This window comes from Tachysurus fulvidraco, chromosome 8 (genome assembly GCF_022655615.1).
Source record: "Tachysurus fulvidraco isolate hzauxx_2018 chromosome 8, HZAU_PFXX_2.0, whole genome shotgun sequence".
NCBI lineage: Eukaryota > Metazoa > Chordata > Actinopteri > Siluriformes > Bagridae > Tachysurus > Tachysurus fulvidraco.
The window spans coordinates 11,254,143-11,282,086 of record NC_062525.1 but is presented as its reverse complement, the minus strand read 5'-3'; the positions used below and the strand labels follow the sequence as shown (position 1 = coordinate 11,282,086).

At 40.4% G+C, this 27,944-nt stretch overlaps 2 protein-coding genes across 4 annotated transcripts in view; one reads left to right on the top strand and one right to left on the bottom strand.

Annotated features, from left to right (window-relative positions):
* The window catches only part of znf438 (zinc finger protein 438), a 59,721-nt gene extending 57,309 nt beyond the window's left edge, over positions 1-2,412 (bottom strand). Inside the window, exon 1 of the mRNA XM_047817087.1 lies at positions 1,870-2,412. The gene's annotated coding sequence lies outside the window, so the exon portion shown is untranslated. The remainder of the gene's footprint in view (positions 1-1,869) is intronic.
* The window catches only part of zeb1b (zinc finger E-box binding homeobox 1b), a 55,311-nt gene continuing 28,745 nt past the window's right edge, over positions 1,379-27,944 (top strand). The window contains exon 1 of one of the 3 annotated variants that reach the window (XM_027177548.2): positions 1,379-1,501. In XM_027177548.2, the coding sequence (XP_027033349.1) occupies positions 1,444-1,501 (58 nt within the window). In that variant the 5' untranslated portion in view covers positions 1,379-1,443. Of the gene's footprint in view, positions 1,502-2,429; positions 2,660-2,712; positions 3,275-27,944 lie in introns of those variants that run through there. The other 2 variants (XM_027177553.2, XM_027177549.2) reach the window with 2 other exon arrangements.

Below are 27,944 nucleotides of genomic sequence, written 5' to 3'. Positions count from 1 at the left end.
ACAAACACACACACACAGACAGACACACTGAGACACACACACAGACAAACACACGTAGACAGACACACTGAGACACACACACACACACACACACACACACACACACACACACACACACACACACACACACACACACACACACACAGACCCCCCCCACACAGAGACACATACACAGACAAACACACACACACACAGAGACACACTGAGACATACACACACAGACATACACACAGACAAAGACACACACACACAGACAGACACACTGAGACACACACACAGACATACACACACAGACATACACACAGACAGAGACACACACACACACACACACAGACCCCCCACACACAGAGAGACACACACTCACACACACAGACAGAGACACACACACAGACAGAGATACACACACATACACAGACAGAGACACACAAACACAGACAGACAGACACACACAGACAGAGAAATACACACAGAGACACACACACAGACAGATGCAGACAGAGACACACACCCACACACAGGCAGAGACACACACAGACATAAACACACACACACTGAGACACTCACAGACATACACACACAGAGATACAAACATGCACAGACACACACACAGAGAGAAACACACACACACACAGACACAAACACACACACACAGACACAAACACACACAGAGAAACACACACACACACACAGACACAAACACACACACACACAGACACACACACACAGAGAGAGAAACACACACAGACACAAACACACACAGAGAAACACACACACAAACACACACACAGAGAAACACACACACACACACACACACACACACAGAGACACACACACACACACACACACAGAGAGAGAGAGAGAGAGAGAGAGAGAGAGAGAGAGAGAGAGAGAGAGAGAGAGAGAGAGAGAGAGAGAGAGAGAGAGAGAGAGAGAGAGAAGTCTCTAGTAGTTGAGACCTGTGGAATACCATGTGGACTCATACAGAACATACACAGCACCTACATGCTGCCCACTCTGCCAACATTCTGCCAGTGGAGAAGGATCCCAGGTGTATTATAGTATGATAGTGATATAGTAAACACATAAAATAAAGCAGAAACTGAAGGGTGAAAGCAGTTCAGGTGGCTAAAGGAGCTTGTGTTTGTGTTTGACGTTCTGTCCAAAATATATTACCGTATAGCACAGGTGGCAGGCTAGTGGCACTGCCTACTCTTTAGTACAGTATAGTCAGCCAAACAGAGAGGGAGAGACAGAGGCAGAGAGAGTGAGAGAGTGAGAGGTGTATGCAGCCAGAAGGTAATGTCGTAAAGCCGAGTGTCGTAAACCAGGTGCAGGGAGGGGAGGTGGAGTGTTAGGGGAGGGAGGGAGGGGAGGTGGAGGGGAGGTGTGGGGGCCGAGAGGAGGTGACTCTCCGCCACGGCATTTACACACAGCGAAAGGATCATGGCGGATGGCCCCAGGTGTAAGCGCAGAAAGCAGGCGAACCCAAAGAGGACGAGTGGTGAGTAAAGAAAGCGCGTTGGCTTCATACTTGACTCGATCGGTGGCTGAAATCGTGCGGCGAGACTTTTCCAATCAGCCAAAGTGAGCGGAAAGTAGCGGTGTGTGTGTGTGTGTGTGTGTGTGTGTGTGTGTGTGTGTGTACCGTTATACCTGGCTCTCTCCGCCTAGCGGCACCGCGCACCGTTATACGCTCCCAGCGCCCCAACGCGCTCTCGCTGCTTCTCCACATTCACTTTTCTCTCCTAAACAAATCTGCACTCTTCTTAACTCTCCGGTATAAAACCTTCACGTCTCCTGTTGAATCCGAGGATCACGTTTCACCCCCATCAACGAGCTGAAAGTTAATTTCTCGCAGAATGTATTTACCTGTTTGTTGCCTCATCTCCGTTCCACCGCAAAACAACCTGCTTGTTATTTCCAGGACCTCGAAAATCGTGTTGTGAAAACAAACGTGTTTGCTTATAAATGATGTTTCCGTGAGGTTTTGTTGTGTTTTCTCTCTGGTTCTAAACTTATCTGTGTACAATGGGCTGTTCCGCCGTTCCTCTGTTCCGCTATTGCGCGTTACTGCGTGGTAGCAGGCAGCCGGTCTGTAGTCCACTGTATCTCACTATCAATAACCAGACAATAAACAGATTTATTTTATTCTCTTGATCACAATCTGGTATCTCTTTATTCGACATATTAGTTAAAAGTGTGTGCTTTCCGACGTGTAAACCGGTCCCCAGATCACCAAAACACGCGTCTCTGTTTGGCTGAAGAAAAAACGGAAAGTCCTGAAGTCTTGATTTCGTTGTTTACTAAAAAAAACTTTGCTGGAAGTTGTGTAAGAAAAGTAAGGGCGTGTCTAAGCCATACATGTGTCATTAAGCATCTTTTCAGCAGCGTGTATGAGGGACCTGTTTGTAGGCACATTTGTCTCTCTGGGTGGTAACTCGGAGGAGAAAAGGAAAGGAATCTGCAGAGCTGCACAACAACTGCAGCTCAGCCTATATAAGGAATGTGTGCTGTGTGTACATACTGAACAACATTCTGATCAATCTCACTCGGGCTGGCTGCAGGACAGGATCTCACTCTGGGACTGGACCACTTGATGAGAATGAACTTTTGGGCACTTTGGCACTTTTGGCACTTTGGCACTCTCTCATCATATCATGTGCGTTTTGTTTGTTTGTTTGTTTGTTTGTTGTTTTTTTTATCATATCTGCATATTTGTTCTGATTTTATTATATTGTGCTTGTATTTTATTAGATCCGTGATTTCAATATAGGAGTTTTTTGTTTTTGTTTGTTTTGGGTTTTTTTTTGTCCGTTTCTGAGAACACACACGAGTCGGTTGACTGTTTTTTCCTTCTGCGCTCTGCTCTGGAGACGTTGTGCCTCTGTTGCAAACCTTTAAAACGTGTCGCACCCACTTTAATCCTCTAAAGATTTTCTCTTCCAGATGTAGACTCAAGTCGTATGTGGTGTTCCGTCGTTTTCTTGATTTCTCCTGTTTCTGTGCCACTTCAGAAATAACGGTGTGTTTTGGTTCCGTTTCCGTCATGCGCTCCCTGGCGGTGCTTTTCAGCGCGCAGCTTTCTCCCAACTGATCGGAGGCATAAAACATCGCTCAGGGTTTATCAATGGGAAAAATATAGATATTGTATTTTTTTCACTGCTGTAAATCTGATTTGTCTACGGTTAAACTCGCGGACACAGACGAAATCGTTTTCATCCGTTTTGAAAGGTGTTGGAAGGCGAGGCGTTGCACCAAATGTCAACTTGTGCAGGTAGAAAAACAGACGCTTTTGGTGTCTCGCATGCTGCCGGTGGCTTTCTACAGGCTGTCGCTTTATTTGTGTGTCGTGCGTGTTTATGATCCCGGAAAGTGCCAAGAGTCATGTGCTGAAAGGTGGTGCTTGATTGTTGGTTTGTACACCTTTTATTGTTGTGTTAACGGCGAACACCGATGCGCTTTAGCCTAGAGATGTGCTGGGAGGTCATGCTCAGTGTAATGATGTGAGTCAGTCTCTACGCGTGTGTGTGTGTGTGTGTGTGTGTGTGTGTGTGTGTGTGTGTGTGTGTGTGTGTGTGTGTGTGTTAACCCGATGCTCTAATCTGAGCTCTCACCGCACTGCAGGTACCGCGGACACCTGAGCCGGATCATACAGTAATGCTCTGACTGATGCTTCCAATCAGCTATACCATACAACTAGACCATAAAACTGGACTATACAACTAGAATATACAGCTAGACCATACAACTGGATACTAATAGAAGTATAAGATATGTCAGTTTTATATATATATATATATATATATATATATATATATATATATATATATATATATATATATATATATATATATATATATATACCCTACCCTTCTACACTACCCTAAAGAGGATGTTAACAAGTTCACAACATAAATATTTTGTATTGTACAATACAGTTTAATAAAAGACCTGTGATTGGCTTTGACCGTAACCAATAGGGTCAGTGATATGACTCCACAGGTGCATTATTAGCATACCCCCGCCCATTTCTCCTTCACGTAATGCTTGACCACACCATATATTCTGTTGAGACAGTTAGGGTGGTCAACACTGCATGTGTTTTTTATAGAAATATCTAGTTGTTCAGTGAAAACATGAACACTAATATTTATTTGTCGTTTCACAGAAAAGGGTGTGAATGTATTTACGTGAAATATTTCCACATAAACTGTTAGGTCTATACAAACAGCAGAAATGTGTTTTACATAGTTTTAAGGAAACTGACACCAACAAGTGACTATTGCTTCATGTGTATTACTCATGTGCATGTGCATGCTGGCTGAATCAGTATTTAGAATTAATTTCATGCTGGTGGTGGACATATTGCTAAGACACAGCAAGACTAACCATAGTATAAGTGCTATATCCTTATGGAGACAAATAATATTCTGCAACCTTTCCCATAAGAACATCTGATTGCAGATTTGCCTCCCAGACTCTCCCAAGTGGTCACGGTATGGCTGACTGAGCCTGAGGAGGTGTGCTGAGGTGTTTAGGGCTGTCAGCTGACAGCTGACCATCTGACTCCCATTTGAAAACAAATCCCCCTTTAACCAATTCCTGGACCCAATTAGTCACAGTTACGAAATGATAATAAACTAGAATTTAGAGTGTTGCATGTATTATTTGACCAAGTTATCTTCTGAATGGATTGTAAGTTGTAATCAAAATGCTTTATGTTGAAATTCCACAGATTAACATTATCAATGATGCATGTCCGAGTAGGGAAGGTGTGTGTGTGTGTGTGTGTGTGTGTGTGTGTGTGTGTGTGTGTGTGTGTGTGTGTGTGTGTGTAAAACATTGGGTGTTGGATGGGGTGGGGGTTTGTCTCAGTCCAGAGCAAGCAGGAGGTAGCACTTAGACATCAGGTGAAACATTTTTGGTGTGACTGTTGCTTTGTCAGGGTAACCCTTTGTGCCTGTTCACCCTTATATAGTTAGTAGGGGCAGTTAGGGCACAGGTGAAGAATTTTTCAGATGGTAGACACTTCATTAGAGCAAGTTGTGTTTTTTTTTACACACCTTCACACCACCTGAACCATAACAGCTGTTTCGGACAGCAAAACATTATAAACGATGGAAAATGGTCTCATGATGGCTACAAAATATTAAGTAAAAAAAAAATAAAAATTTTCTACAAATTTTAAAATAGTCACATAGTCTCACAGTGTTAATAAAATGAAAGAAAGAAAGAAAGAAAGAAAGAAAGAAAGAAAGAAAGAAAGAAAGAAAGAAAGCCGCTATAAGCAAACCTTTAGGCAAGTATTGCTTTGTTTGGTCTGTATATACTCCATCAAAGCATGTCTTAAAAATGTCACCATTTCTGACAGTGCAGCTTTCTTGAGTCATGTGACCTGAAGGAAGGTAACATGGAGGTGTTAACAGTCCCCAGTGCAACAGGTGTTTGCTGGTTCACGGGCCGGGCCTCTCTTCTCTTCTCTTTTCCTCACTGTTCCCCTCCACCTCCATGCTCACAGGAATACCACAGGGCAATCTGAAACCTCCCAGTTTGGGAGCACAGGAATGTGGCTGACCGGTATTAGCATGGTTAAGAAAATAAACAGGGCAGCGCTCCATGGGGTGTGCTGCTCTTTGTAGTGGCTTGGCAAAATGGAGGTTATGTTTCAAAGAATCTTGATGCTTTTTGTATAATTTGAGATGTTGTAAAGCCCCAAATTTACACTTCTGTTTTTGCACATCGGCACAACCTTTTCACACACCTACATGCACACTACAATGTTAGCTGAAAAACAGATCTCAGTTCTCCAAGAACGAGAGAGAGAAAGAGAGAGAGAGAGAGAGAGGCGTAGTCCAACAGGCCAATCATGATAGGTGTGGTAGACTTTATTTTGCTAAAAAAAAGTTTTAATTGCTTTCTCCACCTTAGAGCCATAAAGTATGTGATCATAAAGTATAAAGAAAAAAAAGATGATCAGTTTGATTTTTTTTAAGTCTGTAGATTGACAATCACACTAGAATTGTACAGTTTGTGTCAACGTTTCATGTGTGACAAAAAAAAAGCCTGGTGATATAAAGGGTTTTGGTGCAGTGAGAAATTTGTTGACATTGTTTAGCATGCTTGCTAGTTGCTAGTCACTTCATTAAAAATATGTAAATTCTAGTGATATTATGAGAATGTAAAAGCATTGGAGAGCAGTACCACAACTGAACTTTATTAACTTCATTTAGATAAAGTTGATACACTGCTACATTTACACAAAATAGATTCTGACAGAATCAAGCAAGCTAGCTAACTCAGCAAATGTACTAATTGAACCACCTCGCTAAATGCGTGCCATAGAACCTATTTATATATTATTATTTTATGTTACAGCTTTAGAGAAATTCTCATGCTTGCATCTTTAACGCTGTGAATTTTATTGACACAAACATTTTATTTGATTACATTTATTTGCACCAGAAGTCTGAAATTCTTTTTAAATGAACAAATGGCGATTTTGACTAGGCCTTAATAAACAAGCTTTTTGTCTGGCTGTAAATGAATGCATCATAAATCTATCACAGTTTTTGTGTGTGTGGGTGAGTGTGTGTGTTTATGGTGTGAATTGTGCTGGGTGTCTTTTTGGGACACATTGCTGTGAGATGACACGATCCTAAACATTTTAAAAGCCATCTGTTAACATTTAAGAGATCTCCTCCCGGTGTGCAAAGTTTAGGAACCTTTCATTTATCTGTGGTCTTTTAGGGACTTCCTCCTCAAGTCCAAATGAAATCGCTGAGTCAGGAGAAAAATCCACCAGTGCCCCATCCCCCTTACCTCAGCCTCTTTTCTCCTCTTCTATCATATTTTATGTGTTGTGTTTGTCTTCTGATCCCTCTGTATTTACCTCTCTAACTCTCTGACACAGTAGCAGAGAGATGTTGAGTGACCTTTGACATGGGTGCCCATGCATTGCCTCGAGTATGACTTCACTTTCTCCCCCTGTGCTATTGTGAGGCGTCCAGCGTAACAAATTGGCTGTGTGTCAAAGCTCTGAACACACACACACACACACACACACACACACACACACACACACACACACACACACACACACACACACACACACACACACACACACACACACACACACACACACACACACTCACACTGAATTGATCTCGGTTTGGGCCAAGCTCTGTTTCTTCCCTGCGTGCCTTCTTCCCCATTCAGACCATCCCCTTTAGGGCAAGCGCTCCCCCATGTGGAGGTCAGATGGGGGAGGGACTGTAGGAGGTGAGGGGTCAGTTTTTTTGGAGGACTGCTGAGGTGTCGTTGAGGGGCTGTTGTAAACTGGCAGGCCAGCTCTTCTCTTCCATCTTATGTTTTGCATAACAACATGGATGCCCTCTCGAGAAAGGCCAGAGTGTGAGAATGTGAAAAAGAGTGCACAACACATTATTAAGAGTGCGTTGGACCGTGTACAATTTTGTGTTTGGTGGTTTGTGTATCACCACTTGTTTTAAATCTGTTTAACATTTTAGAGAAGGAAATTGGCACCTTTGTTTTGTTAATTAGACTTTCTGGAAAGGCCAGAAAGGGAAATGGGTGGCAACAAAGCAACCTATTCTGTATTGCTTAAAGCAAAAAAAGGCTTAAGGCAATACACATAATGCTACAATAGACCTTTAGATACTCAGAGTCAAACAAACTCTGTGATAATGTGCCACAATAACCATTTATATGCTCCTCATAACAATAACTGTTACTCTAGATAAGTCTAATATCAACCACTGCATTGGTTCCTTCGTTACAAATTTTAGGACATCAGGAGTGTCTTTGGAAGTGAATAGCACTCCAATCTTGTCTGTGATTTTGCAAATGGAGATTAATGATTAGCCCTGATTATGCTCTCATTGGTAGAGGTGCAAGAAACCTTGCAAGAAAAGAGCTTTATTTCTCTTTCTGTCTTCCCCACTCGCCCCTCTACAAAAGGGTCCAAGTCTCATGAACCCCTTTGTAGCTGTGCACAGTTGTGCTTTATTGGCTGGTGTGTGTGTGTGTGTGTGTGTGTGTGTGTGTGTGTGGGTGGGTGTTTGTGTGTGCGTGTGTGAGAATGCTTAAGTGAGCTATTGTGTATTAAGGCTTTGGATGGGAGGAGAGAAAGAGGTTTTGCTACCTATGCAGTGGACCACTATTGGCCATAGAGAGGGCTCCACGGCGGAAGAAAAGGCCCATTGAAAGAGTGCGGAGAGGGGAGGAACGCTCTTTCTCTCTCTGCCTGTGGGAAACTACGGCCCATGCCGGGGCTGGCATTTGCATACGTCCCATTCTTCACAGCGAGGGAGGCTGGTATATGGAGGCATCACGTTGTCTGTGTGTGTGTGTGTGTGTGTGTGTGTGTGTGTGTGTGTGTGTGTGTGTGTGTGTGTGTGTGTCTATCTATTATACATTTAAGCTCTCATTCAGTTTCTGCCTTGTTGCATTCGAGTGTATCTTTGAATCGTTATCAGTTAATAAACCAGATTTATGTCCCTTTCCCTTCAACACGGTGCTGGTCCCAGATTCAGTTCACAGAATCAGCAAATCTTTTTAACAATCATTTTGAATTTCTATTGTTTTAAGGGCTCAAGCTTACATAATCAGATGTGGGTGTTTCCAAATCCAATGTGTAAAAATAACAAAGGCTTACACAAGTTACCATCAAAAGTCATCAACATAGTCACAGTGATTTTGTATAACCGATACCTTTTTTATTGTCTGTAGCTTTTTATTCTGAATGTGTAGCTGCTTTGTAAATTTTTAACATTAAATATCAGTATATAACAGTGTAGTAAATTAAACGATTTCTTCATGAACGCCTGGTTTCTTATTGGCGGTGTATCATATTCCTTTTTTATTATCAGCTCTAATCTATGATGTTCTTGCACTATGATGTTCTTTCACATTGCAGTGACAGGAAGTGCTTCCACTGTGAAGCAGCTTTGGAAGAATATACGAGAAACGAGCACTTACTTGTAGAGCTGCTGAAGTACATGTACAATAGGTCTGTGCTCCAATGAAACAGTTTCTTAAACTCAATTAAATCACAAATAAATGTTTGTACCTACTTTAACCAACGTATTTCTCTCGCTTAAACGGTTACTTGGCTTGAATTTCTCCTTTCAATATTTGTTGTGATCCCGTTTCTGTTGCTACCCACATTGCAGTTTGTCTTTCATTTTGCACTGTACTGACTCCAGCACAGCGCGACTGTGATTGGGTTTGATTCATGACGAGGACCATTCAACATAAAACAATCTGATTGGTGGCCTCTAGTGATCGATGCTACTCAATTGTGGAAAGCTTTGAAATTCCTTCTGTCCTTGTCTGCAGAGGGATAGAGCTAGGCATAGGGAAAGATGTTAGAGATGTACAGTAATTTAATTTTTAAACTTTATCATTTTTTAAAATATTTTTTATTCTATTTCTATTCTTCCGTAAAGCTGCTTTGAGACAATGCGAATTGTTAAAAGTGCTATAAAGTTAAAATTGAATTGAATCGAATTGACTGGATAGTTTTAAGGGGCGGAGCTACATCTGGGAGGCGGAGTAACACTACTTCACCATCAGCATGGTTGAAACACAGAGTGAAAAACCAGGTGGTTATTTTGAGGTATATATAAAACCTTAATATATTAAAATATAGTTTGAGATAAAAAGAAAACAAAAAGGGGCTGTTTGATAAGCACACACACTATAAGTGTTTCTGTGTGTATACAGAGACTATTACATTACATTATCGTCATCCTTATTTTTTTGTGTGTGAGTGTGTTACAGAGAGAGGGTGAAATAGAGTCTGTCTGTGAGACTCACAGTTCATTTAGCTGTCAGTGTGAGTCACATAGACAGGTGTGAGAGGTACATTACCTCATCTCATACAATCCACCATCCTTCTGGACCTGCGTGTGTGTGTATGCACAAGCAGCCAAGGTCGAAGGGTCACTGCCACACCACACAGGAAATTAAGACTTCACTCCCCTCCCTCTTTTCTCCCTCCCTCTCTTAGCGGTGATATTAAGTTTGTGTGCGTACACCTGTCCAAACGACTCTTCGGCTGACAGCTTAAGTGGTATGCTCTGAGGGAAAGGGTGGATATGTGTGTGTTTGTGCATACACCTGTTGTTGCCTTTTTTTATATTACTACACCTGAGAGAATCGGTAATTGCCCTTTGTGGGGGGAATTTAGTGAATGTCTGTGTCACAGATACACTATCTTTTTTTAATCATGTTCCTAGGGACAGCGCTTCTCCCATCAGGACTTACCTTCACAACACGTGGACTGCTGATCCACTCTCACTTCACACCAGGTCCTGTCCATTTTAGCTACATCTCTTCAGTTATTTTTAGTCCCACAACAACACCAGTCCTGTCTACTGCAATAACCTGAAGCAGCCATTTTAATCTTATGGAGCTTAGCTAGCACACTGTCTTTAACCCGTATCAATGTTTGCTAGCTAGGACTAAATAATTCCCTTGATGCTTAACACTATCGGCTGCTACAGATCATTTTCTTTTTTCTTCGTGAATATATGTCTAGGTCTAAGCTGAAGATAAGGCAAGTTAAAGACTTATGAAGACTGACAGTTGCTTTTGACATGCAGAGAACCAGTCAGGAGATGACAGTACCATAAATCCACGAAGATACGTTTCGATCTCACCTCACCTGTTTCCCAACACAGCATCTGTCTCATTTTTATTAAAGGCTGGATCTACACCATTACGTCCTTTCTCCTGATAACGACTCTGTCCACATCATAACTTTCTTTTTTTAGTATACACTGTCGTGTTTCTCTCATTCGGCCTTTCATTCTAATATCAGCAGAGTGGTGAATGAAAGACTTGCCATCTCGTCCTCAGCACACTTATCACCGCTCGGCATGTTGCCTCTTATCTGAACCGAAGGGTCTTCGTCAAAACCAAGAGTCTTCACATTCCTGTTTCATTTTTTATGCTTTTTGTAACACAGACTGAAATAAAATACACTGCAAGCATTTAGAAGGTTATAATTTGAATTGCAAGATGAAAAATGTGGCATGTAGTAGTGTTGGTTCCTGGCACTGTTGTGCTGTGTGAATACACAATGCTTAAGGAGGGATGGAGGTGAACAGATAAACTGATAAATCGGAGTGATGTATGAAATGCCGGCGGAGCGGCAGAGCAGGATCTGTTATTCTCACCGCTCTGGACTTCTTATGGGTCTTGAAATAAAAGGACATCCTTCTTTAATAGCCTCTCACTATCAGAGACCCCCAGAGGTGTGTTTGTGTGTGTTTGTGTTTGATTTTAAACCTCCAGAGACATGAGTGTGTGAGCAAAATCTTAGGTCAGGCTTGTGATGCAGAGGATGCAGACAGACATCGCTGTGGAAAAATCACTTAGTCACTGTGTGTGAGTGAGCGTGCATGTGTGAGTTAGTCATAGTGAGAGACTACATGATGCACTGAATGTCAGGAGCAGTAAATGTCTTAAATAAAAGGCTTGGTGAAGACTAAATGCTGAATAGACTATATATAACTACAGAATGAGGAATAGAAAACGTTGTTCCTGTTGTTTATTATCCGGAATATTCAGTAGAGTGAGAAATTAGAGTAGAAAATTCAGTTGTTGATTGGAAGGACTGGGTTTAAGCCCCAGCACCACTAAGCTGCCATTGCTGGGCTCTTGAGCAAGGCCCTTAACCCTTTCTACTCCAAAGGTGTTGATAACTGACTCTGTGCTCTGACTCTGACTTCCAAAGGTGGGATATGTAAAGAAAAGATTTCATAATGTATATATGAAAAAACCAAGGTGTCTTCTTCTTCTTCTTCTTCTTCTTCTTCTTCTTCAAATATTGCTTTATTTCTGAATAAGTTTAAGATACCATCATAAATCTGTATCCAGTACAAATAGCCAAAATATACGATATAGTGCCTTTTTCTTTATAAATCAGGATTACTGAACTTTCTAATAATCTCATTTTTTTTGTTCGTTTGTTCTTTTCTATCATTCTTTTAAGCCATTTCTGTTAAGTATTTCTATCAGGTTGCCCTCACATCCTTCTAGACATTTTGTACCACATCCTGATATATGCAAAATGTTGTCAACGGTCTGTTGTCTGCTCTCTGTTTATGGTCGCCTCAGCAGATCATGTGGTCTACATATTAGGTTTGGTGCAGGTTTTTGGTTGGATGTCCTGAAGCGACCATTTTATCCAGGTTTGGGACCGCCACTTAGAGTTAACTCTTTGGTGGCTGAGTTCCCTCTTTGCCTGTGAATCAAACCTGGGTGACGGCAATCAGAGCACAGGATCCTGCCATGGGACCACCAAGAGACTTGATATTTGAAAAATAAACCCAGGTAATATCAGGAACCTAAACAAAATTGTCATGTAGTGAAAGTGTTATGTTACTTTGATGTAAAATGCATTAAGGTGTATTCTCCTAAACACAGATGATGGGAACACAGCTTAGATGTTGCTTTGTTTTCCTTTGATATTATATTTGTGTACATAGTTCCAGGCTAAGAGATTTCTCTCCTCTTGTAGTAATTTTTTATTATAGAATAATTGAATCAGATCACAAACGATCATCACTTTATTCCTTCCTTCCCTTCTTCATCCGTTCATATTTTAGTCTAATCATAAACAGGTGGTGCGTCCTGTAATTTGCTCTTTTTTTTCGATGCAACCCGACAAGAAATTCCAAAGCAAAGTGAATTATACATGAATGTGGCAGTGTGTTTGTGTGTGTTTATGGTGTGTTGGCTTTGTGCCTGTCACATGATGATAAATGTGTTTGGGAGGTGTTTAGTAAATTGTTTGTTCGTGCTATAGCGCTCCATATGTTGGATCCGTTGCCCACAGACTCCCTCTGATGTCATGTGCTAAATAGCTCACCAAGAATTTCTCACCTACACCCAAAGTAATTAGCTTGGAGTCCGGCGGGACCCTGACTGCAGAAAATGCAGGTTTCAGTCACAGTTCACAGTAGAGGAGAAATTAGGGCTATAGCTCCAGGTATTTCATCAACAAGTCTTTTCTCAATCTTCCTTGCTCTCTCTCTCTCTCTCTCTCTCTCTCTCTCTCTCTCTCTCTCTCTCTCTCTCTCTCTCTCTCTCTCTCTCTCTCTCTCTCTCTCACTCAGTGGTACCTGGTACCTGCTGGTGCTAAAGACTCCCACCTGTTAGTTTGACTAAACATGCCGTTTGGCTTTGCCAGCTTTGCTCTGTGAGCTTGCAGTTACTGGACACAGGTCGCAGTTTGCAGGTCGCAGGTGTCCACTGTAAAACATTAAACATAATAAATGTAGTTCCCTACATTTGCCCTATCACAATACTCTCTCTTCTGTACTCAACCCTTCATTAACATCATAATCTGATTAATGGAATTTCTTTGGCCAGTGAATTTCGAGTGATTGTGAGCTATGAGTACACAAATTTGTACTACATAATACACAATATTCATTTTTATCATTACTGTATCAGTATTCAAATCATAGCAGTATTAATAGTGTTAAAGCTCGTCTTTCTTTTCTCACTGTGAGTCACCGTGATTGCTGAGTGGATCACATGAATAGGCTAAAGTCCTAAGCTGGGCTGTGGACTCAGGTGTTTGCATTCAAAATAAACTCTGGCCTTGCTGTGTTCACCTGTGTGCTGCTGTTTACCTGGTTACGACATCAGGAGGTGGTGATGACTGATCTTCAGATCAAACAAAGCAAAACAAAGGTCAAAAATGAGCACAGTGAATAAGAACAATTCACAAAAACAAGCTTGGTATTAGTCCTTGGGGAATTTCCTATGTTTTAATATACAGCGCCCTTTAGATTGTCAGGCTTTGTAAAACGAAAATGAAAAAAGAATCACGTGTTAATTTCAAATGAATATACAGGAAAATGTACCTATTTTAATATGTTATGTTATATTTCTCAATTAAACTGTAAAACACAATCTCTCTATTCAGCAGTCTTGAGCTTGTGAGTTGAAACAAAGGTCTTGACTTGTGAGCTTACTCGCATTTTTAAGGCAGCAGGTGAACATTAGTTTTATTGTCTGAACTACAGATAACGAAAACATTTGCAACAGAAACCAATCACGAAACACTAGAAACAAAACTACAGCTACAATTTGCAAGTAAACACCAACAAACACTATGTAAGTCATATACTGTATATGAGCATCTGAGCTTGACCTTAGTTTTGGCCTTGATTTAAAAACTTTTTCTATTTGTGTTTTGGAATAGTCCATTTGTCCTTCATCACTGTGAAACAAAACCAGGAAGCGGTCAGTAGAGATAACCGAACCCAGGATGCACAGCCTCAAGATTCTGGCCTTAGAAAAAAACAAGGAAGTGTGTATCCTGATCAATGCGATCACACTCTATCCACAATTTCAACCTGTACAGTGTATACTACTTGGCATAATGAAGAAAACAGCAGAGCACCGAGCAGGTCTTAAGGAGCCACAACAGAGCGTTTTTTTCCCTTTTTAAAAGCCTTAAATTGGCAGGGTTGCAAATAGCAATCACACTTTTTATAGACTTGTGGCCTATACAGCAGCTTTCATAAACATTTAAAGTGATAAACTATTCTAAAAATAAAAGGCTTACATGTATAACAGGGGGTTCTGTGGTTCTTTACATAATTCAGGCTCTGGCTATCTTTTATTTATTTTTTTTTTATTAGCATCATTGTTAGGAAACGTCTGTGCAGTAAAAAGGCATGGCTGTCTACTTTCAGCTGCGTCACGTACTGTAACCGTTGCTCTGGGTACATGAACATTTCCCCAACACCTTCACAATGCTTTTCACAGTGCTTTCACAACATGGCTTTAATGTTCTTAGTCTCCTTGAACCTCCTCACAATGGCGTCTCAGTCCTCCCCTGCCGCTCGCAGCCTCCCTGAACAAATCCGCTCTGCTTTTTCAATATTCCTTTAATGTTCTCAGTCCTCCCCGAACGCTCAGGCAACATTATCAAAACGCTTTCTCAATGTTTCCCAACCACACTCCCAAGGCCTAGCAGCTGCCTCTTGTGTCTCAGTCCAACTACAGCAGGTGCTGCGGGCTCGCAGGAATTCCGCTACACAACTCATAAATAACACCTGACAAAAGAGAGAGAAGGAGAGAGAGAGAGAGGAGCCGAGGTAGCTTTTGATACTGTAAGAGGTTAGAAAACGTGCGCAGGCATAATGTGTTATGTTTTTTTTTTTTTACATGACAGAACCACCGGGAAAGAGAAAGAAACAAAGTCTCAGATGGAGAATAGGAAATGGGGAGATCACAGGTTTCTGATGGGCCTGCTGTCCAGTTTCAGAGAGGCTGTGTTTCAGTACTATTTTACATGCTGCCATTATTATATAGCACGGCCATGTGCATGCAGCCTAAAAGAGCCCTCAGTTTATGAAACCTACAGGAACTGCTTAAATATTGATGCCTTCATAAGGCGGGTTTTAAAACAACACAGGATTAAACTATTTATGATCAGATTTTGTTCTGTCTGTTTAATGTGTCATACTCTTAAAGCCTTTATGTATTATGTAGGCTTTGCTTTTATATATATACTCTTACAAAATGAAGTAATACAGCAGAGGTCATAAAAAAGAGACTTTAAAAGCCAAATGAACATGTATGACTAATGGATTTATAAGAGTGCACACTAAAATTTGCCTTAAAATGCTGACTTGAAATAAAAGAATTGTAAAGCATTACCTTGCTTTTGCTTTCTTCTGTTTTTATGATTACAAAATAACAGGATGAGTGTGTTAACTGTGTTGTTGACCTCATCGGCAGTGAGACAAACCATGAATAAGCAAGTTATTTGTCGACATGAGCCAAAAGGAAAGAGGAACTGTGTTCATTTTGGAATAGTATGTATATTTGTTCTCAAAATGTGTCCTTCATGTCAAACAGACAAAACCAGGAAGTGGCCAGGAGAGATTACCTACCCAGGATGCACAGCCTCAAGACTTTTGAACCCCTAAAAAAACAAGGAAGTGTGGATTCTGATCAGTGTGGGTACACTTCAACTAGTTAGCTGTAGTTGTAGTTTTTAGATGTAACAAAGATAAAATGTTAACAATACATTAATGTGACATGATTAAAAAACATGCTGACTCAATTTGATCAAAACAAACAATATTGTTACTAAGATGACCTGTTTTTGTCTTAATCAACCACACACACACACACACACACACACACACACACACACACACACACACACACACACACACACAGAAACATGGCTCCGGTGAGTCTCGGTTTGAATCATTATGCGTTTCCGTTTCATCACGTTCCACTCACAAAAGTGTTGCAGCTCTTGCTCTTGTATCGACACCACCTGCATGCCAAGCAGCCTCCGTCCCCTTTGTGCTGCATTCAGTGACTGGCCTCATTCATACTAGAACTTAAATAAGCGCCGTTCATAACCACTGAAAGACTGGCCCTGGCCTTTCTACTGCTCAGTGGGCCTGTGCCAGGCCGTCACTGCGCTCCTGCCTGGCATCCGCTAGCCTAGGTTGGCAATGCCAGCACAGGTCACAGGGGATTACTGACTCACACACACTGAATCTTGATTCCATTAAAGGAACATTTCACCCACAATGTTAGAGTTGCTGAGAAAGAAAGAAAGCTATCTGGAACAAGTTATCAGTTATTAATATGTGACATTTACATAGGCATAGATGAGCAAAAACGTATGATTGACTGTATGTACATCACCTTCCTGAGGCCTGGTTCCCCGAAGAGTACATATTTCCTGTCAATAATATTGTCTATAATCTTTACCTAGGAAAAGCATTGCATTTTCAGTATTAATGTACTGAATAGAAATAGACTTTAGTGACCACTGGTTTATGTTAATTGTGATGAGATGCAAAACAAAGGCACAAAAGACCACTTCAGTGAGTACAGTATCTGTGAGTATCTACTATTAGTATTTAGTATTTCACAGAGACAACACTTTGTGGTATTAGTTATCTGATGCTACAATCATACATTTACTGTAAAAAAATGACATAATAGAAAGTGATAATGACTTGAATCTATTTAAATGAATCACAATTTTTCTATTCTTTTAAGAGTCACGTTTATTGGAATATTTCTTATTACTTTATAGCTAAGCTTAACATAAACAAAAAAAACAAGATTATTAAACCTATCTATAGTCGTGTTTAGCTGATCTAAATTAAATCGATTACATCTTGTTTTGTTGACAGATCATTTTGCTTCTTTCTAGACATATTTAAAATGCTTAATACTGAAATAATTTGCTCCCAGACTAAGAAAATTAAAAGCTTAAAAAGTAAAATATGCTAAACTAGGTCTAACAATCATCTTGAATTTGGTTTATGGAGATATAATAATAAGAAACAGTGAATCTTTTTAACAAGATTCAAGATATTTTAACTTGTGATGATGTCATTTTCTTTTAGTAAATTTTGATATGCAAGCTTGCTGACTTCCTGTAGATAATGTGCCTGCTCTGTTAATACAGGAGGGACAGAGAAAGAGAGGGAGTGGCTGAAAGGAAGAGCAGAGATGAAAAGTGGATAAATAGATGGAGGGGGAGGGAAGAGACAAGAGCAAGGAAGAACCAGAGAGGTGGAATGAAACCATACAGGGTAAATGCTCCCATGAGATAAGCGTGTGAGCCTCACGTGGTTGTGTGTGTGTGTTTGTGTGTATGTTGGAATTGATCTGTTCATGCATTCCTGACCTCCACCTGGATGCTGACCCAAATATGAGCTGTAAATTTTCATGTGTAGGTGACAGAAATCTTACAACTCTTATTTGGTAAAAAAAAAATAAATAAATAAAAAAATTCTATAAGACATCCCTGTTCAGAGGTTATTAAGCCTTAGACAGAGTGCTAGCAAAACTACATGATAAAGAACAGAGGGGAATTGGAACAACAGGAAGAAAGGGGGATGATGTAGGACAGCTTTGGCTCAGGAGAATGTAGGTAGGCTTTTAACTTCAGAAGGCTTTTTCCTTCGGTCTCTGATTTAACCCTTTACTCTTTCCTTTATTTCTGTGGTGTTACACTGAAAATCACCCTTTTTTTTAACAAAAGACATCATCACATTTCTGTCCTATTTGACACAACTTAAAAACCCCACTAGAAAGCGAACTGGCCTATCTCACGGACGGAAAATCTAACAGCTCACAATTAGATTTCACCGTCTTAAAAACCTGAGATGCCCGGAATAATGAGACTGATTAGAGATGCAGTTAGGCAAATTGAAATCTCTGCAGAGAAAGAAGGGTCTCAGTCTGCGACAAACAAGAGGGCCAGAGGCCAGTCTGCTGTTCATTTAGCCTGCAGTGCAGCCTGTGTATCCTGTGCTTGAGCTATCATTTAGAGCTAAGCTGCCTTTCTCTCGTAATCAAATCACTGCCTAATAAATCTATTAAATAAAGGAGAATGTCTTTGGCTGCAGAGATGCTGACCATGTCTAGACTTTTCTGGATGATGTGGTAATGGTGAACCAGAGGAATTTTTTAGCAGTCTTTTCTCTTTTACTTAATGACCACTTGACATCAAAACTGGCTTGTTTGGTCATGTTAGTCCATGATCACATATTTCTCAATTCATCAAAATCACTCATTAAAAAGACAGATCTTCACACTCACTCTCTTCTAGTGAGGTGGGAATGCACACTGGATGGGATGCCAGTCCATAACAGGACACCATGCGTACATCTAGGGACAAATTTAGCATAGCCAATGCACAGACTGGCATGTTTTTGAAGAAAGGGAGGAAACCAGAGACCCCAGAAGAATCCACACAGGCAGAACTCACACAGAAACAGCCCACAGTTAATAACTGAAGCTCAAAATCGAACCAGGGACCATAGAGCTGTGTGGCAGCAATGCTAGCCGCTGCACCTCCATGCCACCCAAGCCTTGTTTCTCCTTCCATTAAAATACAGTGACTGCTGCTTGCCTCTACATGTCTTCTGATTTTTGATTTGCATGAATTAGAAAAACTATTAGCCAGCATAATCATGTTCTTTAAAGATTCAGTGTAAACCAATAGCTGTGTCTGAATCAGTGTCTATTTTGGAATGGTCGCTTGTGCCACTTGAGTCATATTATAAAACCAAAACAGTGCATCGTATCTCGATCATTATTCTGTTGACTTGAAATCCGTCATAGAAATGTGTTCATTCCACCTTTCTTCAAAGACCTTTTGACAACAGTCAGTAGATTGCGGGAAATATTAAACTATAAGGATAAACAAAGAGAAAACAGCAGGTTGTCTTTCCTTTTGTGTTTATATTGTTGCCTGACCATCACAGCATCACCACAGACTTGACCATGTCATTAGGGAACGCTATAGGATTCCATACATGCATCATCTCCATGGATCACATTGATCTTGTGATCTGTCTGGCCATTAATTCATAAACACAGGATTAAAGGCTGCTTGCAGGCTCAGTCTTACACCCGGAGATTATTCTACGTCTTTATTACATGCTGTAGAACTCATACCTGATGCATACAAGGTTAATCTTCTCTACTAAGGTTTATCTCTGTATGTCTCTGACTATGCAGGCCAGAGCTACGGTAGCGTCTGTGCTTACAGGAACTCGGACTTCCCCCTGTACACAAAGTGTAAAATGCACTATGGTTTAACATGTGCTTTTTAGAACTAGCTCACCTTAAAACCACAGCTCTCTGTCACACGGCTTGATCAGGAAGCATAATAATGGCTGTGATCATGCTGACTCAATCAGAGCCCAAGTGCTAGCTTCGCTTCTCTGAAACCTGCCTCACTGAGCTTGTCTGTTTGTGCTAATGGAGCTGTATAAAGCCAACACCTTGCACTGGCTGTATTAGCTGAGCTCTTTTGGCCCAAATGGAAATCGAGCACACTTTAACACCAGCGTGACAATGATCTGACTTACCAAACACATATTCAGAATTTATGTGCTGCTAGCAGTTAAAGCCAAGCTTGTATATAAGAATTGAAATCTGCCAGAAGAAGCATATGATGAAGAAGCAGCAGAGCTGTGATTGTCCTGACCGAGCTCAGAGCAGCAGTGTGATTAGCATGATCGTGTGTTTCTTGGAGACTAAAATAGCACAACAGACTGACCCAAAAAAGTGCTAAGAGATAGCTTAACAGCTTAACCTCTGTGTGTATGTGTGTGTTAGATCTTTCTCTAGAGATGACTGTTGTGTTGTGGTGGTTTTGTGTAGGGTTAACGATGTGACGTATTATAAGAAACTAATATTATGAAATATTAAAAAATATCATGATATGATACTGCAGCATTATTTAGAACAAGCATATTCCGGTTTCGGCAACAAAGCTGTTTTCATCCTGAGCATTTTACACCATACTTATTTTCCACAGATAATTCACACACAGACACACACGCACGCACACACACACACACACACACACACACACACACACACACACACACACACACACACACACACACACACACACACACACACACAGTGAAACAGTCATTGTGTCTAGGACATGGCACAGGAGATCAGGGTTGTCGTGGAAACAGGGCATTATTGATTAAATGGTTATCACTCAGCTCATATACTTCAGAGGTGATAGTCTCCCTCCCTCTCACATATGTGCAATAGAGACTCTAACACTTTCAAATGTGTGTTCTCTGTCCCAAAGCTTTCAAATAGCAGGGGCGATAGTTGGAATACGATTTTCTGGGCGTCGAACAGCTGCGACTCATAGGTTTAGTCACTGAATTTTTATAATCATATGATTCATTTCATGAATAGGTATTTCTCTGATTGTGGCTCTGACACTGAAATAAGGAGGTAAAACCTGTGTAAAGTACCTAAAGTACGTTTCTCTTGTTTTTATTCCCAGAGGAGAGTGAAACATGGTTTTGATTGTGGTTTTAGGCAACAAGAGCCATGAGTTAAATGTACACTCAGCGATTTCTCTAGAAGTCAAATCAGTCAAAGCTGCCAGTATTTCAACTTAACCCCCAAACACATACAACCTCGGCCTTAAGCATTCTGTTTCTGAAACATATGCACATGTGCTGTAAGAGCTACAACACCAGAACACTTGTGCAAAAGCTCTTTTTTTGCACTGGACAGCCTGCAGGGACAAATCCTTTTCTTGGTCAGTCATCCACATCCACTGCGTTTTCTCCAACAATAATTAAAAGTTCCCACTTTGATATATTGAACAAGTAGTTGGTTTATGCACCATCCATTAAACCTGTGTAAAAGGCTTTATGACTGTAGTGGAGCTAGAGCCTTGTACAGGAAACTGGACTTGAAGTTAGAAGGCACTTGTATAGATGGTCATGTTCTTTTAATGATCACAGCTTTAGGAGGTCTGCACTGCATTGTTAGTAATTACTCAAGGTGTCTGCTAGGAACACGCTTTTGGTTCATGTGAGAAAGAGATCATTAGGTGTGTGGACAGGTCGCCCCTGAGGGAGGGAAGCTAGTCACTCGGATGCACGCAGGAACTCTGAATTTTTCTCTACAACACTTCCAGTTAACCAAACACACCTCTGGTACAAAGTGTGCGTGACAGAGACAATGTTCACATTTTTTGGCTAGGGGAATGACAGATATATCACCCAGATTTTGCAACTGACAGAACACTTACCTGTGTGTGTGTGCGTGTGCGTGTGCGTGTGTGTGATTATCCTCAGTGGAGAGTAGGACTTTGTGGAATGTAAATACAGAAGCTACATAAACTCCTTATTGGGTGGGATGTACGTTGTGTGTATGCGTTTGCGAGTTTTCACGTTCACTATAATTCTCCTGAGACATTCCCTCTGCTCATCATTGGTCTGTCATGCCTAACAGAGTGTGGAAAGCCTCTGCCGTTTGAATGGATGTCGATGAAGGGCACTAAGCACTCTGGAACCAACTAGATAGTTTGTTATATAGTAGTAACCTGTCCATTTTCATTCAAGGCTCTGTGCCATTTCTGATGCCAAACTGGACTTTTCCAAAGATGTGATATATTAAGCTTCAATTTTAATTTAAATTTTGCTCTATTTGTAATTTGAAACAGGAGAGAAAGAGCTGAGGTTGCAGGATCTCCTTATAAGAGGTGCAGTACTGTGGTCTGTCATGTGATGAGAAACATTTGAGGTTCGAACAAAGTTCAACAGGAAGTCGTGGGTGAATTGCCAAAGTCATGACCCCGGAAGCAGATTATTTCAGATAAAGTCTGGCGAGAAGTCCACTATTGTGACCGTGTCACGAGAGAGGATTGCAAAGACAGTTCTGTACTGTGTGTGTGTGTGTGTGTGTGTGTGTGTGTGTGTGTGTTGGGACACCAGGCATAGTCAGACATAGGATGCTCTGTTTTAATCAGCACACCCGACAATGTCACACAGAGATATTCTTATAAAGAACATTTTCTCAAGGCTTCTTTATGAGTGATGTCTCGGTTTACCAGTCATAGGATATTTTAGCTCTTTCCAATATGTCTAACTTACAGCCAGTAGTGAAAATCCTAAGTATTTACCATAGAGACATCCCTCTCTCAAACACAACCATTACCATTACACAAACATAAACAAGACAGTTTAATTGATGTATTTTTTTTTCAGCGGCATGTGACGGGCTGAAGGTTGAAGCTGTGTGTATTTAAATTGTGATGGATGGGGAGGATAAACAAATTAAAGAGCTGTAGCTCCTGTATGATCTGAAGACCCGGCCTTGTGTTTTTACTTCACTCATCTAATGAGATCTTGAGACTTGTACATCTGAATACTGAATAGAAAAAATAAAAACTATTGTGTTGTTTTTGTTTCTGTTCCCAGTGTTCTCAGTGTACTGACTCCTCCTGAATGGGGTTTTAACTTGAGACTATTCTTTCTATCATGGCTTAACTATACTAGCATGAGGATATGTTTTACTACAGAACACAGTGCAGTAGCATTGCAAATGGACTAAGCAATTGCTATTGCACTGTACATCATTGATCTGTGTAGAGACTGAAATCATTCCGGACAGTAGAGAAGTTTCTAGAAGCTTCTAAATATTTCGACAGATAGCTAATTTTGTTAGCTTTGTTAGTTGAATCGTTAAATTTGTTAATTTGACTGTTGATAATTAGCTTTGTTGAATAGTTATCTTTATTAGCTGAATAATCAGCTGTTTTAGTTTGATAGATGCAGAATGTAAGGCAGGATATGTGTGTGTGTGTGTGTGTGTGTGTGTGTGTGTGTGTGTGTGTGTGTGTGTGTGTGTGTGTGTGTGTGTGTGTGTGTGTGTGTGTGCTCCCATAAGGCATGCTATTTGGCCTAGCAGGTAAATGTCACATATGGGAGTGTTGCCTAGCTACAAAAATCAAATGTCATTATCCCAATGAGCAGAGAAGTGTTTGAGATTCCTTACAGATTTCATTTCTCTGAGAATGAGCAGACTTTGCCTTTCTAAGACTTAGCCTTAGCCTTTCTCTTGATATTTTTATCCTTTTCTTTTTCTTTAGATTCTAGCATGAGCTTAATAATCCACTTCAACTTTATGCTTATGTTGGCTATTTTTTACAGATGGCCTGTACAGTTATTATAGTCTTTAAGGGCAATCGTTTTTTAAAAGCCTAGTTTTTAAACATTAACCCTGAAATTTCCTTTTTTTTTCTGTTTTCCTGCCTGGTTTTCTTTGTTGAGGTTGAGTAGGCTCGGGGACAAACTGGCCATCTAGACACACAGATGAACACTCACACACACACACACACACACACACACACACACACACACACACACACACACACACACACACACACACACACACACACACACACACACACACACACACACACACACACACACACACACACCTTTCAGGAGAGCTGCGTCATACCCATTGTGTTTATTAAAAGCTAGTGTGTTCTGGTTTCCTGATCTGCCTAAGGACCTCCAAACTAAAATACAGGACACTACACACCCACTGAGAAATAAGTGTTACGTGTGCACATTACAACCTTGCATGGAAAGGGCTGTGTTGAGGGTCACTCACAATTAGCTATAGCTATCTATCTATCTATCTATCTATCTATCTATCTATCTATCTATCTATCTATCTATCTATCTATCTATCTATCTATCTATCTATCTATCTATACATACATACATAAACTGTATATAAATATATTTAGTTGTTTATAATTCATGATAAGACTTTTTAAGTCTCTCTTATAATATCTCATTATTTCAAGTCACCTTTTCTTGATATTTGTATCCTTTTCTTTTTCTTTAGATTCTAGCCCTTTGCTGCTATAACCTTCTTATATTATCTTATCTTATCTTATAAGTATGTGTAGTGTAATTGTGTGTTTGTAGTTAATAGTACAGGAGGTCTCTGTATATAATATAACTTCTAAGCATGTTTTTGCATATTTAAAACTAACATCTGGAGACCTCAGTGCACTGAAATAGTCATCATTTTTGTGTGTTTACACTATTGTTAAATCCACCAAGGACACATGCCGCAGCTTTAGATAGACAGATCTGCAGATAGATCTGGATTACAACTTAAAATAAGGCCTATAATCGATGATGTAGTATTTTAGTTTAGTTTTTGTTAGGAAACATTATTTTAACATTTATGTAAAGAGTATTGGCTGTTTTGTGACACAGGTAAGTCTTCAGAACCGAGAGGTTTATACTTTCCGGGTTCTCAGTAAAATAACAAGCTGAATTTTTAGAGGGAGGCTGGGTGGGGTGTGTGTGTGTGTGTGTGTGTGTGTGTGTGTGTGTGTGTGTGTGTGTGTGTGTGTGTGTGTGTGTGTGTCTGATGAGAAAGTGTGAGAAAGAAAGAGAGGAAAAAAGAGCGAGGCTGGTAAGGGTATGATTGTCATATTAAACCAGATACCAAACCAGTATACTATATTTCATATCTAAGTTGAACATTTAAAATAGCTAACATATTTATTTTATTTTTTATTTTTTGTTACTGAAGTAAAATTAGTGGTAGGTGTAGGAATCTGATTTGTTTAGCTACAGAAACACAAAAAAGTCAATGCACCTCATAAAGCACCTCAATTAATAAAGTTAAAGGACCATCACTGAGAAAGCCAGAGAGCGCCGTTACACAGGCTGGTTAAATTCAGTTGTCCATCACAGTATAATGACTGTTACAACAGGTCACAATATCATCATTGTTTTTAAACTGATGTTCCTACATTTTATTTAATGATGCAATAATATGATCGTATCACTGTGTGTGAAGCAAACGTGCGATTTTATAGGAATGGAAGCCTGCTGTAAATTGTAAAGATTCTCATACAGACACAGCCCTGGATACAGCTTAAAGTATTATTATTGAATATAATATTATAATTAAATATAATATTTTATACAGACTATACTTTGGGGACAAAACCGTGGGTTCACTTGGGACCGTCTCCATCGCGGGTTACGTCTGTGAGACGGATTTCTCATTTCTCAGCAGTGAGATATTTAGTTACATTTTTTACAATTTTTTTATTAAGTGATTAGTTATGACTGGCGTGTTTACACACACAGCGTGCGTGGGTGTTTAAGGAGAGGAATTTACAAACATCGATCAAAGGAAGGGAAAGATAGCTGACCTGTGTCAACCTTTTTAATTAGTTACAGTGCTGCTCTGTCTCTCTGTCTCTGTCTCTCTGTCTCTGTCTCTCTGTCTCTGTCTCTGCAATTGACCCCAATATACTGACCTATTTCTCAAGCCTAGCAAATTCTACCTAATACACACTGCCTCTGCTCTTATGGCTGATTAAACTCTCTTTCTTTGTTTGTGTTTGTGTGTGTTGGTTATGTGTGTGTGTGTGTGTGTGTGTGTGTGTGTGTGTGTGTGTGTGTGTGTTGGTTATTTGTGTGTGTGTATATGTGTGTATTGGTTATTTGTGTGTGTGTTGGTTATTTGTGTGTGTGTGTGTGTGTGTGTGTGTGTGTGTGTGTGTGTGTGAAAGATTGTTGCGAGAGCGAGATGTCTCAGTCAGTGAGTTACTGTATATGAGAGGATAATAAGATAAGAGTATAATGAGATGTTGTATATGAGCAGGAATGAGATCAGGTCACGGAGCTCTGCTGTGTGTTGCTGCTTCTGACCTTCTGATATGACAAGGAAAAGATTTCAGGATGAACATCACTAAAAGAGAAAGTGAAATCTGCATCGTTAAGGGTTTTGTGTGTGTGAGAGTGTGTGTAGGTATTTGCCTACATACACACATGTGAATGTGAACATACGTGCACGTGTGTACCTGCCTGCGGCGTCTCTCCACCTCTCGAACTATCTGACTGTCTAACTTGTCTTTATGAGATCTGACCTTTAAAAACAAGTGCACACGCACACACACACACACACACACACACACACACACACACACACACACACACACACACACGCAAATGCACACTTGCCATTCCTCCCACTTTCTTCTTTTTCATGTCTTCTCTTCTTTTGCTCTCACTCAGTCTTCCCCACTTCTCTCTTTCTCTCTCTGTCCTCACCCCACCACCCATTCTCTGTCTTGCTCTGTGAGGCCGAGCGTGTGTGACAGTGTCTTGCCTCGAGCTTGATCTCTCAGTAAAGATGTGCATTGTCTCTGACAACGGTGCTTTGTCTTTTTAAGTCATTAGCAGTTTCTGTACATGCGTTTCCCTGTCCTTTCCTGCTCCCCTATCTCACTGTCAGCTGTCCATTTAAGCAACATTTATCCATCTGACAGGGTCTGATTTTGTGTTTACGTGCTGCGTTGTACTTTGTGTTCACACGATTGCCCTGTGTTTACCTGCTCATAGTGAACTGATGCGCTGTACAGGTTTGTTCGCTGGTCAGTGAGAAAAAGCAGCAAAGGTTTTTGAGGGTAAAATTTACCGCTATTTATTTACAGCTGATAAAGCTTAAAAATATAGGTTGTAGTGATACACAGTGATGACATAACAGTATCATACTTGTATGAATGTGTACTACAGCTGTCAAAACTCTCTCCATTTCAAGAGTTGCATTTTATTTGAATTCTAATATTAGCATGGCTATAATAATATATCAGAATATATTTCATCATGGTAGGTCTTCAGTGGAAATGTAATAATTACATGTATCATATGTACTGCTACCAGCCGTGGAGGGTGTTGCAAACACGTGTGTCCTGTGAGGCATGTGAAGCCAGCCAACCACATCTTTTCAGACTGCTGCTCATGCATCAGATGAGCTCACAGATTGGCTCATGTCACAGTGATTGACAGCAGAGAGAGTAGCACCCTACCACCAACACACCCAAGGGACCCAGGCAGTTTTGCTCTTTGTGACTGTGGCATCAACTGAACTCATGGTCTCCCAACGATGACATGCATTTATTAAAATTAAAAATAAAAAAAAAATGAAGAAAACGTGAGTGAGAGAAATGCAATCAAATTAAAACATAGCTATGTTGTGCCACAGACACTATGAAAAATTTTAAATACAAGACAAACCATTGGTTGATCGTTTCGATTGATGAGTCAACGGAATCTAAAACGACAGCGTGTTTGTCAATAAAAGGTGAAGAGTACATGAACAGTGTACAGAGCTGTAACCAAGAACCTGTAGCTGTTTGTTCAGTTTAAACATACAGGTGTGAGTGAGATATATTTATCCTTGTTAGAATGTGTGTGGTTGACATGACAGGCACAGAGGAAATCTTACACACACACACCCCCCCCCCCCACACACACACACACACACACACACACACACACACACAACTCTCCATAATGGCCTACATATTATTAATAAGCCTGGTAATGTAGGCCATATGCATATATGCAGCACACACATACACACACATACACACACACACACACTGAGTACATCAAGTACAATAACACATGCCTTCACACCACTGCTTGTGCATGTGAACATTACAAACCCCACATCAGTCTGTATAAAGTGTGTGTGTAAAATGGAGACAATGGGGTTTTTTTAATTTTTTAATTAAAGCAATTGAT